This window comes from Rhinatrema bivittatum, chromosome 4 (genome assembly GCF_901001135.1).
Source record: "Rhinatrema bivittatum chromosome 4, aRhiBiv1.1, whole genome shotgun sequence".
Taxonomy (NCBI): Eukaryota; Metazoa; Chordata; class Amphibia; order Gymnophiona; family Rhinatrematidae; genus Rhinatrema; species Rhinatrema bivittatum.
The window spans coordinates 413,132,118-413,150,062 of record NC_042618.1 but is presented as its reverse complement, the minus strand read 5'-3'; the positions used below and the strand labels follow the sequence as shown (position 1 = coordinate 413,150,062).

Sequence of the window (17,945 nt, the reverse complement as noted above, 5' to 3'; positions counted from 1 at the left end):
CCTCTCGGTAGCTGTCCCAAGAATGCAAATTCCCTTGCATCGGAACAGGCTTACATATAGTTTCTGCTCTAAGTTGTCGGGTTTTCCTCTTCCATCTCCAATATGTACACCTGTGTTAATACTCACAGGATTCAAGTCACTTAGGAATCCACCAGGCACATCTGAAGGATCCTCTGGGTTTTTATGTAAGAACCTGAAAAGAAAACACACTCATGTCTGGGGATCTGAGCAAGCCAACTTGTTTACAGTCACTGTCTAGTAATGCAAACCACAGCAGGCTTGACAGATTGTGTGCAGAAAGGAGTCCATCCAGTCAGGGATTTCATACATGAATGTCTATGAAGTCCTCACTTCCAGGATTGCAGCATCACACATGAAGCTTCATCAGTTCATAAAATAAATTGAATATAGGCCAGTTGGCCTGGAGTAAAGCAGTTCCAAAAATTAAACAGCAGCTCAGAGAGGAAAAGGATATCTACACGTTATGCATCTTTAGGAGTAGAATAGCAGCTTAGTGGTTAGGGACACAAACTGTGAACCAGAGAAGCCACAGTTCAAATCCTACTGTGGCTCCTTGTGAAAGTCACTTCAACCATCCATTGCCTCAGATAAAAAAAAAAAAAAACTTAGGCCCTTATTTACTAAGCTTTTTTTCTGTTAGGTACAAAATGGAGAAAAGGGCTTAGTAAATTAAGTCCTTAAATCGTAAGCTATCTGGGGACCGGGAAATACCTACAGTACCTGAATGTAATTCAACTTGAGGTATCAATTAAAAGCCTTGCTCTAGAATAAATTCCATAGATGACTTTTTTGACTCCCTAAATATACATACAGCATCAATCAGTCCCCCCTCCCCCACACACAGGCTTCCATGTGATTAGCATCCATGAAACAGGTGATCCCATATGGATGTAGAATATGACAGCAGATAAGGACCATTAGTCTGCCCATGTTCCTTCCTTTAGCAGAGCTACAGATCCCAGCTGATCTTAGGCTTTCACTTCACTTTTACGCAATGAGTAACTCTCTGCGCTTATCCCAGGCTTTCCTGGATTCCATTACTGTTCTTGTCGCCACCATCTTCCCTGAGAAGCCAATTTATTGCATCCACCACTCTTTCTGTAAAGAAATTATTTTCAGACATTGCTCCTGACTTTACCCCTCTGGATCCTCATACTGCTAACGCTTGAGCATTCTTTCTTTGGAAAAAGAAAGCTTCACTTTATACCTTTGAGAAATTTCAATATCTTTTTCATATCCCTTCAGTCTCTCCTCTTCCAACAGCCCCACTAGACCATTAGGATGGTTATTAAAATTGTAATTCTTAGGGTAATATAAATATAAGAAACTTACAATGTTTTCATCAAAAAGGGTCTTTTGTTTCCCTTCACCTCTTTCCTATATGCTTCTCTTATGTTAAGGTGCCAATAGCTGTTGAACTCTTACACAATAAACCTGGTGTGCATCAGAGCTGTTGCTGATGAGGCCCTACATTTATGGGGATTCTCCACTCCCAAATTAAATCAAGGGCCAGATATACTAAAAGAGGTTTTCCCTTCATTTTGTGTTGATAAGAGAAAAGGTTGAGCACATCTGGCCCTCCATCTCTACCCGCACTTCTGGTATCATCAAAAACTCAGTAGATAAGTGGAGGTAGAATGATCACACCAAAATAGAGAACCAAAAGTAAGAGTGTAGAGACACCAAGTAGTTTTGGATCTACGTTTACCTTTTGAAGCAATGATTGCGTTATTGAAAATATGGATTGTATTTATTAAAACATTTCTACAGTAGCTAAATTTGGTTTTGAGTGTATCTTTCAGATCCAAAGCTTATTAGTGTCTCACACTCTTCCTATGGATCATCAAAAACGTTATCATTTAATAATAAGCAGCTGCACCATGTAACAGACATATGTCTGTATGAAGTTTTTGTCAACTGCAACAGAACGTGCTCTAATCACAAAATCATACATATCAGAAAAAAAGTCACTGCCCACTGCTGTATACATTAACAGCATTTCTGTGCCTTTCACATACTTACAGTCTCTCGTACACTCGCACCTCACAGAGAAGAGGATCCGATACCCAGTGGATGAAGGCTTTGGGCTTCTCAGAAGCATCTGACTTTGTGCAGGTCACCTCTAGTTCTACCACTTTGCTGCTACCATTCTACACAGGAAACAAATGATCAGCGGCACTGAAATAGTCAGCACTGCTAAGCACTATGGGGACAGCTTAAGTAACTGAAGCTGAAGGAAAACATTCATACTGGCCAACTCAAAATAAAAATCAGTCATGCTGAAAGGCCCACCTTGGTGGGTCTATAGTGTTAACACAACATGATACACCCCAGCAAGTATGCAGCAAGGGAACTCCTCTCTTTCCAACAGCAAACCTCCACCCTGCAAGCTTATCAGAGAGGTCTGTGCTCCTAAATGGGTTCAGAAATTGGAGATCTGCTCTATGGATTAGAAGCCTCAAACAATGGAAGCACATTTTTATTTAAAAGTTATTTTGTTTTGGGGACAGGGTAGGAAAGAAGGGCTTTTTAGCTTGAATTGCTTTTTTCTTTTTTATGTATGAGACAGCAAGGAGAAAAGTACACAATACTGTAAAAGAACCTCTGTACAGAAATCTCATATAGCTCTGCTCCTTCAAAGCTCCATATTCTGGTCTATAAATAAGTGTCAAGCTGGGTCACACCAAGGTCCATAGAGTCCATCATCCTGTCTCAGACAGTGGTCAGTCCAGGTCACAAATCCCAGACAGATTTGCAATAGGTTGATCTATTTCTTGTACCTCACTCCCAGAATAAGCGCTGGCTTTCCCAAGTCTACCTGGTTAATATCGTTTATGGACTTTTCCTTCAGGAACCTGTCCAATCCTCTTTTGAACTCCATGTTAAGTTGCCTTGATCATGCCATCTGGCAACAGATTCCATAGCTTGTGTGCTGCGTGAAAAAAAAACAAAAAAAACTTCCTACAATTTGTTTTAAATCTGCTGGTTGCTAGTTTTATAGTGTGTCCTCTGAAAGGGTAAATAACTGTTCCCTATTTACCCGTTCCACTCCACTCATGATTTTATAAATCTCAATCATATCTCCTCTCAGTTGTCTCTTTTACAAGTTAGATTAGGGCTTTTGAGGATTTCTCCATAAGGGAGCTTTTCCATCCCAAAAAGGAATACATTCTTGTTCAAGTAGTAAATGAATAACTAAATTGTTTTACAAAAATTCTCTATGTTGTTATTCCCCCTACTAATGCTTGGACAGGAAATGAAATTTCCTTTCCTCTAGGACAGGCAGGCCAGCCCACTCAAGTGGGTTATGCATTCCAACCAGCAGATGGAGATGGAGAGCAACGGACTCGCTGATGTCACCTCACATACCCCTGTGCTGACATCAGCCTGCCAGTATTCCTGGAAAAGCTAACTGTGGATAACTGAACAACGCTAGAACTTTTACATAATACATTTCCTCCCCCAACCATTTACAATTTTTTTTTCCCACTTCCAGTGAGGAAAAGCAATGGATTCAGAAGAGAAGGAAATGCAGTAACCATAACAGGTTCAGAAGGCACACTCTTACCAGGTCCCTTGGGAACTCAAGAGATTCACATTGGCCTTTGATTTCTGCCTTTGAGAATGTCCCTGAGAAGGACAAAGATAATATAGTACAGTACAGTACAGGCAGCCTAGGGTAAAAGTGTGAACTGGTCTGCCTATCCTAGACGACACCTGCACCTTTAGCATACTAAGGGCCCACCTCTTACACAAACTTTCCTGCAGAAATTCCAGAATCAAGGGAATTACTGCTCTGGTGGGGACACACTGCCGCTCCAGACACCAATGCTCAAAAATCCTCCAGAGACGCATATACACCAATGGCGCAGAAAATTTGAGCTTGCAACAGTGCTCACCACTGCCATGGAATAACCCCGCTTCCACAGTTTAGCCCTCTCAAGGGCCAAACTGCAAGACCAAATTGATCGGGATTGTCATGGAGAATCAGACCTTTATGCAGTAAATCCTTGTGCATCAGCAAATGGAAAGGACTGTTGATTAGCAGTCATCAAAGAGCCACATACAAAGGTCTGAGAGGTCAGTCTGGAGCAACTAGAAGAACAAAGCCTGGGTGATAGGCTATTCTCTGAAGCAGTCTGCTGACCACTGGCGAAAAATCTACAGTTCCTGTGGCCACATTTGCATGAGGACATACATTCTGAGCACTCGAGAAGCCTGTCTGCATTTGTATTCTGTGCCATCAAATCTAATTTGCGCCTGCTATGAGAGGTGCCAATAGAGCTTGATGATGCTGTGCCATGCATGAAAAGTGCATCTATTTCCAGAGAAACCTGACTCCAGGTTCCTCCCTGATAATTTATGTAGGCTACTGCAATGGTGTTTTCCCAATATCACACCCAGCTCTTAGAAGTGAGTTCCCAGACTCATATCTGTGGTCACCCTGATCCATTCGGGTTCATCAACTCCATTCTCTTAGGCAAATGATCCCTCTACAACCACCACAGCAACTCCTGTTTCACCACTACCAGGAGAGACAGTTTTGACATGTACTCTTGAGACTGAGAACTTACATGTACTTGAGAGCAAGGACCTCTGAAGAGAAGGTATGCGAGTCCTGGCCTACAGGGTTAAATCCAGAGGTGCCACCATGGATCCTGGTGGCACCTCTGGATTTAACCATCCTCTGGATGGAACCTGTAAATCCACACAGATAGGTGGTTTGTTGCCTGTAAGGTCCTAATTTGTCTCCAAAGTTTCTGGATCTGCTGCTCTGGCAGAAAGGTCTTTCGCTATATATGGCAGAGTCTGTCACAACTTTCTCTGTCTCCATCTGCTGCTGGGGAGGCAAAATCCAGGAGTTTGGACTGATCCGGGTACGTACAGGGAACTGCGCATGATAGGTTGACTACCCATCTGAGTTCCTGTAACAACTGTATGACTCTCGGCACTGGGCTTGGCCCTGATCAACCAGTTGTCCAGATACAAATGGACCAAGATGCTTTTCTTGCTAAGTGAAGCTGCCACCACTGCTCCCTTTGAGAAGGTCCTTGATGCTATAGCCAAACCGAATGGCAGAGCCTGAAATTGATAATGGTCAACCAAGCACTATGAAATGTAGAAAATGCTGACGTTAGTTTTCTTAGAAGCCTCTAATGCAGGACTTTGTCAAATGCCTTCTGAAAATCGAAATACACCACATCTACCGGTTCACCTTTGTCCACATGTTTATTCACCCCCTACAACTAATGTAGGAGATTTGTGATGCAAGTCTTCCCTTGGGTAAATCCATGTTGGCTGTGTCCCAAACCATGTCTATCTAAATGTTTTGTGATTTTATTCTTTATAACAGTTTCCACGATTTTTCCCGGCACTGAAGTCAGGCTCACCGGTTTATAGTTTCCCGATCACCTCTGGATACATTTCTAAATATAGGGGTTACATTGACCATCTTCCAATTTTCAGGTATCTCATATGATTTTAATGATAGGTATAAATTTTTACTAATAATTCTGAAATTAGATTTTTGTAGTTCTTTCAGAGCCCTGGGGGTGTAATCCATCCAGTCCAAGTAATTTACTACTCTTCGTTTGTCAATCAGGCCTACCACATCTTCCAGGTTTACCATGATTTGGTTCAGTTGATCTGAATCATCACCCATGAAAACCTTCTATGGAATGGGTATCTTTCTAACATCCTCTTCAGTAAAACCTGAAGCAAAGAAATTGTTTAAATCTTTTCACGATGGCCTTATCTTCTCTAAGTGCCCCATTAACCCCTTTATCATCCAATGGTCCACTTGACTATCTTGCAGGCTTTTCTGCTTCGGATATATTTTAAAAAAGTTTTTATTGTGAGTTTTTGCCTCTATGGCCAACTTCTTTTCAAATTTCTCTTAGCCTGTCTTATCAATGTCTTACATTTAACTTGCCAATGCTTATGCTTTATCCCATTTTCTTCTGAAGGATTCTTCTTCCAATTTTTGAATGAAGATCTTTTGGCTAAAATAGCATCTTTCACCTCACTTTTTAACCATGCCGGTAATAGTTTTGCCTTCCTTCCACCTTTCTTAATGCATGGAATACATCTAGTCTGTGCTTCTAGGATGGTAATTTTTTTTTTTTTAAACAATGTCCACACCTGTTGCACACTTTTACTTTTGTAGCTGCACCCTTTCAGTTTTTTTTCAAACTATTTTTCTCATTTTTGTCAAAGTTCCCTTTTGAAAGTTTAGCACTAGAGCCATGGACTTACATACTATCCCCCTTCCAGTCAATAATTCAAATCTGTTCATATTATGATCACTATTGCCAAGCGGTCCCACCACAGTTACCTCTCTCACAAAATCCTGCGCCCCACTGAAAATTAGATCTAAAATTGCTCCCTCTCTTGTTGGTTCCTGAACCAATTTCTCAATAAAACTGTCTTATTCCCTCCAGGAACTTTATCTCTCTAGCATGCCCTGATATTTCACTTAGTCAATATTGGGTAATTGAAATCTCCCATTATTACTGCACTACCAGTTTGGTTAGCTTCCCTAAATTCTCTTAGCATTTTACTGTCTCACTATCACTATTCTCTTCCCCAACACACAAGGGATTTCTACCCATAAAGATTCGATTGTACATTTAGTCTCATGCAGGATCTTTATCCTGTTGGATTCTAAGCCAACCCGGACATAAAGCGCAACTCCGCCACCAAAATGCTCCTCTGTCATTGTGATATAATTTGTACCCCGGTATAACACTATCCCATTGATTATCCTCTTTCCACCATGTCAGATGCCAAGTTTAGGTCATCATTCACTGCTATACACTAATTCTCCCATCTTGCTACTTAGACTTCTGGTATTAGCATACAAAACATTTTAAAGTGAGTTTTTTGTTTGTATTTACATTCTGCTTTTTAGTTGACAGGGATAAATTGGAATTTATTTTTTTTTTTAGCTCAGGTGAGTTTTTAATTATAGGCACTTGGACTACCTTTATTATTAGTGGAAGCTCTCTGTTGGGATGCCCTAACTAATGTTTCCATTGTTCTAGTTTAAAAGCTGCTCTATCTCCTTTTTAAAGGTTAGTGCCAGCAGCCTGGTTCTACCCTGGTTAAGGTGGAGCCCACCCCTTTGGAAAAGACCCCCCCTTTCCCCAAAAGGCTCCAGAGTTTCTTACAAAAATGAATCCCTCTTCCTTGCACCATCGTCTCATCCACGCACTGAGACTCCGGAGCTCTGACTGCCTCTGGGGACCTGCGCGTGGAACAGGGAGCATTTCAGAGAATGCTACCCTGGAGTGTCTGGATTTCAGTTTTCTACTCAAGAGCCTAAATTTGGCTTCCAGAAACTCCCTCCCACATTTTCCTATGTTGTTGGTGCCCATACGTACCACAACATCCGGCTCCTCCCCAGCACTGTCTAAAATCCTATCTAGGTGATGCGTGAGGTCCGCCACCTTCGCACCAGGTAGGCATGTTACCAGGTGATCCTCATGCCCATCAGCTATCTACATTCCTAATAATCAAATCACCAACTATGACAGCCAACCTAACCCTTTCCTCCTTGGCAGAATCCCTGGGAGAGACCTCCTCGGTGTGAGATAACAATGCACCACCTGGAGAGCACGTTCTTGCTACAGGATCATTTCCTATTGCACCAGTTGATGCTGTCCAATCATGAGATCTTCCTCCTCCAAGGCAGCACCAGGGATGCCAGACTGGAGATGGGACTTTGACGAGACCTTCAGTGACATAGTAACAATGTTCCTCTCTGTCTGCCTCAGCTCCTCCAGGTCTGTCACTCTAGCCTCCAGAAATTGGATTCATTCTCTGAGAGACAGGAGCTCTTTGCATCGGATGCACATGTATATATATTTCTCACCAGCAGGTAAAAAATCATACATGTGACTTTTGATGCTGGACTGCTGCCTTCATCTTAGATTTGTTCAGGTCCTAGTTAAGTTTTAGGTTGCTATGGGCATAGGATTGCATACGAATTAGGGTCCTTTAAATGTATTAGTGTATTCACTATATATCTGGAGGTAACCTACAAGGGAATGATTAAACTCTTGATAAGGTATGGGGAATTTCTGAGTTTAATTTAAAAGGTTGATTTTTTTTTTTTTTTTTTTAAAGTGTGAAAGTGACACCTGCCTATAAATTCAAGGATGAACTAGGGGTGGATTGGGAAATACAAACACAAATTTGTTTGTTGCCTGACTTTCTGACTACCTGTTTAAAATAAAACACACAAACACACTAAATAATATACCCCCAATAGTTTACTTCTCCAATACTTTTAAGTTTTAAACATTTCTACAATTAGTACTTACTGATTCTTTCCAGCCACCAGCAAGGTGATCCTCTCCTCTCAGTGCACCCTTAGAAATTTGTTGACCCACTTCAGATCTAGAATAATGCAATGGAGAAATTACTTACCTGATAATTTTGTTTTCCTTAGAGTAGACAGATGGACTCAGGACCAGTGGGTATTGTGCTCTCCTGCTAGCAGATGGGAGACTGAGTCAGATTTCAAAGCTGATGTCACTCTAGATATACCTCTGCAGTAACCTCAACTCTTCAGTATTCTCTTCGAAAAACCATTGTGGATATATCTTTGCTTAAATAACTTGATTAAACTTGATTAAAACTTGATTGAACTGGTTCAACTAATTTCCAAACTGGAGAACGCCAGTGCACTCAACCAATTAACACCAACACCGGGCAACTGTGGGTCCGGACAGGGCGGGAGGCTGCCCGTGGCCCATTTAGTACTACCCTTGTGAAGGCTGCGTCTTCTCGGGCTTGAACATCCAGGCGGTAGAACCTGGAGGTGGTGTGTATGGAGGACCACGTTGCCACCCGACAGATATAGGCGGGTGACAGCAGCTTGGTTTCTGCCCAAGAAACTGCCTGTGACCTCATAGAATGAGCCTTAACCTGTAGTGGGGTAAGGGTTTTCCTGCCTCTATGTAGGCTGCCTTGATTACTTCCTTGATCCAGCGGGCTATGGTCGCCTGCGAGGCCGCCTCTCCTTGTTTCTTCCTGCTGTGAAAGACGAACAAGTGTTCCATTTTGTGCACCGGTTCCGATATTTCCAGTCTGCAAACATTCAGATGGCGAAGAAGATGTGAGTCTTCCGAGTCCTTATGTTCATCTGGAGATGGTAGTGAGATGGTTTAAGAACATAAGAATATGCCATACTGGGTCAGACCAAGGGTCCATCAAGCCCAGCATCCTGTTTCCAACAGTGGCCAATCCAGGCCATAAGAACCTGGCAATTACCCAAAAATCAAGCCTATTCCATGTTACCGTTGCTAGTAATAGCAGTGGCTATTTTCTAAGTCAACTTAATTAATAGCAGGTAATGGACTTCTCCTCCAAGAACTTATCCAATCCTTTAAGCACAGCTATACTAACTGCACTACCCACATCCTCTGGCAACAAATTCCAGGGTTTAATTGTACGTTGAGTGAAGAACAACTTTCTCCGATTAGTTTTAAATGTGCCACATGCTAACTTCATGGAGTGCCCCCTAGTCTATTATCTGAAAGACTAAATAACCAATTCACATCTACCCGTTCTAGACCTCTGATGATTTTAAACACCTCTATCATATTCCCCCCTCAACTGTCTCATCTCCAAGCTGAAAAGTCCTAACCTCTTTAGTCTTTCTTCAAAGGGGAGCTGTTCCATTCCCCTTATCATTTTGGTCACCCTTCTCTGTACCTTCTCCATCGCAATTATATCTTTTTTGAGATGCGGCGACCAGAATTGTACACAGTATTCAAGGTGCGGTCTCACCATGGAGCGATACAGAGGCATTATGACATTTTCCGTTTTATTCACTATTCCCTTTCTAATTCCCAACATTGTGTTTGCTTTTTTGACTGCCACAGCACACTGAACTGATGATTTCAATGTGTTATCCACTATGACGCCTAGATCTCTTTCTTGGGTGGTAGCACCTAATATGGAACCTAACATTGTGTAACTATAGCATGGGTTATTTTTCCCTATATGAATCACCTTGCACTTATCTACATTAAATTTCATCTGCCATTTCATTGCCCAATTTTCCAGTTTCACAAGGTCTTCCTGCAATTTATCACAATCTGATTGTGATTTAACTACTCTGAACAATTTTGTATCATCTGCAAATTTGATTACCTCGTATTTCTTTCCAGATCATTTATAAATATATTAAAAAGATTGGGACCCTGAAGCACTCCACTGCCCACTCCCCTCCACTGAGAAAACTGTCCATTTAATCCTACTCTGTTTCCTGTCTTTTAGCCAGTTTGCAATCCACGAAAGGATATTGCCAACTATCCCATGACTTTTTTCTTTTCCTAGAAGCCTCTCATGAGGAACTTTATCAAACGCCTTCTGAAAATCCAAGTACACTACATCTACCAGTTCACCTTTATCCACATGTTTATTAACTCCTTAAAAAAAGTAAAGCAGATTTGTGAGGCAAGACTTGCCTTGGGTAAAGCCATGCTGACTTTGTTCCATTAAACCATGTCTTTCTATATGTTCTGTGATTTTGATGCTTAGAACACTTTCCACTAATTTTTCAGGCTAACCGGTCTATAGTTTCCCAGATTGCCCCTGGAGCCCTTTTTAAATATTGGGATTACATTAGCCTATCCTCAGTCTTCAGGTTACAATGGATGATTTTAATGATAGGTTACAAATTTTTACTAATAGGTCTGAAATTTCATTTTTTAGTTCCTTCAGAACCCTGGGGTGTATACCATCCAGTCCAGGTGATTTACTACTCTTCAGTTTATCAATAAGGCCTACCACATCTTCTAGGTTCACCGTGATATGGTTCAGTCCACCTGAATCATTACCCATGAAACCTGTTCCAGAGAAGGTTATCTCCCCAAATTACTCTTTGGTTCAAGTGAAACTCGGAAACCACTTTCAGTAGGAAGGAGGGGACAGTGCGCAGCTATATGGTTCCAGGGTGAACCTAAGGAACGGTTCCAGACAGGATAGTGCCTGTAGTTCGGAGATGCAACGAGCTGAACATATTGCCACCAGGAATACAATATTAAGAGGCGTAGTGACAGACCGCGTGTTGGTCTGAAGGAAGCTCCAGCTAGGAAGTCTAATACTAGATTGAGATTCCATAGAGGCACCGGCCACTTTAGGGGTGGTGCCTCTATGGAACAAGTCCGGATGGGTTGATAGTCTGATACCGTCCACTTCTGCTCTGAAGCAAGCCAGTGCAGCTACTTGGACCTTGAGGGAGTTGAGTGACAACCCCTTCTTCATACCGTCCTATAGGAACTCCAGAATCATGGGAGTGTTGGCTATCCATGGGAGTATCCCGCAGTCCTCACACCAGGCTTCGAATACTCTCCAGATCCTTATGTATGACAGGGATGTGGAGAACCTGCGCGCTCGTAGCAGGGTGTCAATCACGGCCTTTCAGTAACCACACTTCTTCAGGCGAGTCCTCTCAAGGGCCAGACCATGAGAGAATAGAGATGGATCTTCATGGAGAATCAGGCCCTGCCGGGGAAGGTCCCTGTGTGGAGGTAGGTACAGAGGGTTCCCTGCAAGGAGTCTTTGCATGTCTGTGTACCATGGTCCTCTTGGCCAATCCGGGGCCACTAGTAGAACTAATCCCCTGTGGTGTTCTATCTTGCGGATAACCTTGCCCAATAATAGCCATGGGGCGGGGGGGGGCGGGGGGAGGCGTACAGTAAGTCTTCCTCTGGCCAAGTCTGGACGAGAGCGTCGATCCCGTGGGAGTGTGGCTCTCACCTGCGGCTGAAGAACCTGGGGACTTGGGCATTGAAACGGGTGGCGGCCAGTAGATCCATGGCTGGGTGGCCCCAGCGATTTACTATCATTTGGAAGGCTGTGGTCGACAGCGTCCATTCTCCCGGGTCCAGACTCTCTCTGCTGAGGAAGTCTGCTGAGATGTCTTTTCTTGCGATGTGGGAGATCGAGATCCCTTGTAGGTTTATCTCCGCCCTTACCATGAAAGGGTCTATCTCCAGAGAGACACTTGCTGGCTCCTGGTTCCTCCATGGCGGTTGATGTAAGCAACAGTTGTCGCGTTGTCCGACATTACTCAAATCGCTTTGCCTCGGAGTCTGTGGTTGAATCGCAGGCATGCTAGTCTGACTGCTCGAGCTTCCAGGCGGTTTATATTCCATTCCACCTCTTCCTTGTTCCATTGTCCCTGGGCCTTCAGTTCCTGACAGTGGTCTCCCCACCCTCGCAGGCTCACATCCGTGGTGAGCAAGGTCCAGTTCGGTGGGGATAGGCTTCCTCCTCTGCTTAGGTGGTCTTCCTATAGCCACCTCTGGAGCTGAGACGTACCTCTGTTGGTAGTTGGAGGCAAATTGAGTAGTCCTGGGACAGTGTTCCATCCTGACAGTAAGGAGTGCTGGAGCGGTCGCATATGGGCCCTTGCCCATGGGACAACCTCCAGGGTTGATGCCATGAGGTCAAGAACTTGAAAGTAGTCCCATACCTTGGGGCTTGCATTGGTCATCAATCGTCGTAATTGTTCCATCAGTTTCCTTCTCCTTGGAGGAGGGAGGAAGACTGTTCTGTTTGGTGTCAAAACGGGCGCCCAAGTATTCTAGAGATTGAGAGGGCTGTAGACTGCTCTTGTCCGTGTTCACGACCCAACAGAGTTCCTGCAGTAGGCTCTTGACTCTGCTGGTCACTTGCTGGCTGTCTTTCGAAGACTTTGCCCTGATCAGCCAATCGTCCAGGTAAGGGTGTACCAAGATCCCTTCCTTCCTCAGTGTTGCCGCCACGACCACCATGATTTTGGTGAAAGTTCTGGGGCCGGTTGCTAGGCCAAAGGGTAGCGATCAGAACTGGTAATGGTGACCCAGTTTGCAAAGCGCAGGAAGCGCTGGTGATCCTGTTGGCCTGGGTTGTGAAGGTAGGCTTCGGAAAGGTCCAGGGAGGTTAAGAACTCTCCCGGCTGTACTGCTATTACGGAGCGAAGAGTTTCCATGCGGAAGTGTAGTACCCGCAGATGATTGACGTTCTTGAGATCCAAAATGGGCCGGAATGATCCTTGAGAACGATAAAATAGATGGAATAGCACCCCGTATTTTGTTGGGGCGTGGGAACCGGAGTTATAGCCTTCAGACTGAGTAGCCTTGTTAGAGTGGTTTCTACTGCCAGTCTCTTAGTGCGGGAGTGGCAGGGTGACATCATAAATTTGTCTCGAGGGATGCTGCAGAACGCTAGAGAGTAACCCTCTCGAATGATGTTTAGTACCCATTTGTCCGACGTTATCTCGGCCCATCTTTGGTAGAAGAGGGCAAGTCGACCCCCTATCTCCTCTTCCTGTGGATGGGTCGGCCCATTCTCATTGTGGAGCAGGGCTGGCTCCTGCCCCCGGGCCTGCTCCCCCTCTTGGTCTGTCAGTTCCGAAAGGGCTGGGACCTTCCGGAGGGACGAGGTGCCTGAACTGCAAGTTCCTGTAGGGTCTAAAGCGCTGCGAGCCTCTGCCCTTGGTTCTTCTGGGGGAGGGACACTGAGATCTTTTACTCCTATCTTCCGGTAGCCAAGGCACTAGGGATTTGCCCCATTTGCTGGCTAACTTCTCCAATTTGCTTCCGAACAAGAGAGATCCTTTAAAGGGCATTCTTGTGAGATCGTTTTAGATGTCACATCCACAGACCAATTCCGTAGCCATAGTTGTCTGCTGGCTGCCACTACCGAGGCAATGCCCCTGGCTGAGGTGCGCACCAGGTCTGAGCTTGCGTCCGTCAGGAAGGCTGCTGCAGGTTCCATCGTGATTTTGCAAATGTTCATTTGGAATCTGACTGAGAAGCTTGACTCAGTTTCAGAAGAAATTAAAAGATCAGAAATCCTGGGAAGTATTTAGGGAAATTACACCTGTTTTATAAAGAGGGATTGATGTAAATGGGTCTGACAGTGGAGAAATTACTTACCTGATAATTTTGTTTTCCTTTGTGTAGACAGATGGACTGAGGACCAATGGGTTATGCTCCCCTGCCAACAGACAGAGATTGAGTCAGATCTCAAAGCTGACATCACCCTAGATACTCCCCTGTAATGACCTCGGCCCTTCAGTACTCTCTTCAAAAGCCACTGTGGACATACTATTGAAAAAAACTTGATTTAAAATATGATTAAAAACAGATAACCGTAACTGTACTCAACCAAACACTGAACATCAATAGGAATATAGATGCCCTGATCTAGGGACTGGATGACAACTTACCAGTAATCTCTTGGAATCGATATGCACTCCACAGGCGAATCCTTGGCACCATTCTTGGGCAGCAGTGGGCAGGATGCCGAGTCCATCTGTCTACACTAAGAAAAACAAAATTATCAGGTAAGTCATTTCTCCATTTCCTAGTGTGTAGCCAGAAGGACTCAGGACCAATGGGATGTACAAAAGCTACTCCCGATCGGGGCAGAAGACTGCCCGCGCTCTGGTTAATACCGCCTTTGCAAAGGCTGTGCCCTCTTGGGCCTGTACTTCTAGATAGAACCTGGAGGTGGTGTGCAAGAAAATCACATTGCCGCTCGACAGATATTGATGGAAGACAGCAGTTAGTTTCTGCCCATGAGACTGCCTGAGTCCTAGTGAAATGAGCTTTAACCTGAGAAGGTAATAGCTTTCCTGCCTCCACATAGGCTCCCATGACCACCTCCCTTAATCCAGTGAGCTATGATAGCCCACGAAGCCGGTTCGCCTGCTTCCTTCCACTGTGAAGGACAAACATGCGGTCTGTCTTTTGAACCGGTTCTGAAAATTCCAGATAACGCACCAAAAGTCTACTGACATTCAGAAGATGGAGGCAGCAGTATTCTTCCTTGTCCTTACCTAGGGATGGCAACGAAATGGACTGATTCAAATGAAACGCAGAGACTACCTTGGACAAGAAGGATGGAACGGTAAGAAGCTGTACTGCTCCTGGAGTTATCCGGAGGAATGGTTCCCAACAGGACAATACCTGCAGTTCAGAGATGCGACGTGCTGAGCATATAGCCACCAGGAACAGTTTTCAAGGTTAATAAACACAAGGAAAGACTGTGCAGCGGCCGAAAGGAAGGCCCTGCCAAAAATTCCAATACTAGATTAAGATTCCACAAGGGCCATGTCCGGATGAGCCGGGCGGAGGGTTCTGTTCACATCACCCCTGAAACAGGAGAGTGTGCTACCTGGACCATCAAGGAATTAAGGGTCAAACCTTTATTCAAGCCATCTGGCAAAAATTCCAGAATTAGTGGGATTTTGACACCTGAGGAGGGGCACTGCTTTCCTCACACCTGGCCTCAAATACTCTCCAGCCCTGCACATACGCTAGGGTCGTAGAGATCTTCCGAGCTCGGAGTAAGGTGGCAATTATTGCCACAGAATGTCCTCACTTCATCAGGCACGCCCTCTCAAGGGCCAGACTGTAGAGAGAATAGAGTCTGATCCTTGTGAAGGACCGGGCCATGCTGTAGCAGGCCCCTGTGCAATGGGAGGCACGGGGGGTCTCCACCAGGAGTCTCCGCATGTTTGCGCACCACACATACCTGGGCCAATCTGGAGCTTCTAGTAGGACTAATCCCCTGTAGTGTTTGATTCTGCGAATGACCCTGTCCAGGAGGGAAGGCTTATAGAAACTCTTCTTCCGGCCAGGTCTGAACCAGAGCATCGATCCCCAGGGTCCACTGATTTCTTTTGCGACTGAAGAATTGGGAAACCTTCATATTGTGGGATGCAGCCAGCAGGTCGATGGACGAGAGACTCCAGCGATCTGCTATCAACTGAAAGGCTTTGGCCAACAACGCCCACTCTCCTGGACCCAGATTCTCCCTGCTTAGAAAGTCTGCTTTGACATTGTCTTTTCCCTGTTATGCTGGAGGCTGAAATCATCTGAGATGTATTTCCGCCCATTCCATAAGGAGATCTATCTCCTGTGACACTTGCTGCCTCTTGGTTCCACCCTAGTGTTTGACGTAGGCTATAGTTGTTGCTTTGTCCGACATTACATGGACCACTTGACCCTGGAGTCTGTGGCTGAATTGTAGAGACACTAATTTGACAGACCAGACTTCCAGGCAGTTGATGTTCCAGAGGGCCTCTTCCTTGGTCCAACATTCCTGGGCCATCAGCTCCTGATAGCGAGCTCCCTAGCTCCAGAGGCTCATGTCTGTTGTGTACCTCTGTCCTCCCCAGCCAGTTCGGGGAGGACAGAGGTACACCCCTACTCAGATGAGCTTCTTGCAGCCACCACTGGAGCCGAGAGCATACTCCCATTTAAAGTGGAGGTGAATCGATTAGTCTTGAGACTGCGTGTTCCAATATGACATTAGTGAGCGCTGAAGTGGTCGCATTTGTGCCCTCGCCCCTACATTCAGGATTGCCACCAAATAGAGAACTTGCAGATAGCTGCACACTGTCGGGCATATTGTGTTCATCAACTGACTCACTTGGGGCATCAACTTCCTTTTCCGCATGGTCAGAAGGAAGACCTTGCCCTGCTTGGTATCGAACTGGACGGGCTTGAGATTGCTTTTGTCCAGGTTTATGACCTAGCCAAGTTCCTGAACAAGGTAGTCACCATGTTGGCCACCCAGAGACTCTCTTCCATGGACTTGGCCTGGATCAACCAGTCCAAGTATGGGTGCACCAGGATTCCCTCTTTTCCCAATGCTGCTGCTACAACCACCATAATCTTGGAAAATGTTCTGGGGGCGGGGCTAAGCTAAAGGGCAATGCCCGAAACTGATAATGGCGACCCAGTACCGCAAAGCATAGGAAACTTTGGTGTTCTTGGCAGGCTGGAATATGTAGGTAGGCCTCAGATAGGTCCAGGGAGGTTAAGAACTCTCTCGATTGTACAGCCCTTATCATGGAGCATAGGGTTTCCATGCAAAAATGATTCACTTGTAGATGTCGGCTGTCGCTCTTGAGGTCCAGGATAGGGCGAAAAGGAACCTTTCTTCTTGGATACGATGAAATAGATGGAATAACGCCCCATATTTTCCTGGTTGCTGGTGCTTGGATTATAGCCCTCATCCTGAGGAGCCTTAAAAGAGTAGTCTCCACTGCCTGCTTCTTGTACTGGGAGTGGCAAGGAGACATCATGAATATGTCCCGAGCGCTGTGAAATTCCAGCACATATCCTTCTCGTATGACCTCCAGTATCGATTTGTCTGAAGTGATCTCATCCCACCGCTGATAGAAAAGGGACAGTCGACCTCCTCTCTCCTCGTTCTGAGGGTGGGTCGGCAATATTTCATTGGGGGGTTTGGGATGAACCTGAACCCGAGCTTGCCCCTGTCTTGGGCTGTCGACTACGAAAGGACTGAGACCTCCCAAAGGGCTGAGACCTCTGAAATGTCAAGTTTCTGTAGGGGCGCTGTAATTGCTTTCTCCTATCTTCTGGTAGCCAGGGGAACTGGAGACTCACCCATTTACTGGCCTGCTTTTCCAATTTGCTTCCGAAAACTAGTGATCCTTTAAAGGACATCTTTTTAAGATTTGCCTTGGAGGTTGTGTCTGCTGACCAATTCCATAGCCATAGCTGTCTTCTGGCCGCCACCACTGAGGCCACTCCTCTGGCCGAAGTACAGACCAAATCCGAGCCCATGTCAGCTAAAAAGGCAGCGGGTTCCATAACCACCCTGGAATTCACCCCCGAGTTATCCATCTCCTGAGAGAGGAGTAGACACAAACACGCTACCAGGGCACAACAAGAAGCAATCGGTAAGGTCATTGCTACTACGTCAAAGACCTGTTTAAGGATGGACGCAGTCTATCATGCGCATCCTTTAAGGCCACTCCTCCCTCCACTGGGATAGTTGTTCGCTTAGAGACAGCACAGACCAGCACATCCACTTTAGGGAAATGCAAACGCTCTTTCACTGCCGGATCCAGTGGGTATAGAGCTTCTAACGCTTGTGCCCCTTTA

The 17,945-nt window shown here is 45.1% G+C and overlaps 1 protein-coding gene across 1 annotated transcript in view; it reads right to left on the bottom strand.

The window, feature by feature from the left end:
* The window catches only part of QARS (glutaminyl-tRNA synthetase), a 220,450-nt gene that overhangs the window by 12,419 nt on the left and 190,086 nt on the right, over positions 1–17,945 (bottom strand). Inside the window, exons 21-22 of the mRNA XM_029601243.1 lie at positions 2,044–2,171; positions 127–193 (exon numbers count right to left, since the gene is read on the bottom strand). Of these exons, the coding sequence (XP_029457103.1) occupies positions 127–193; positions 2,044–2,171 (195 nt within the window). The remainder of the gene's footprint in view (positions 1–126; positions 194–2,043; positions 2,172–17,945) is intronic.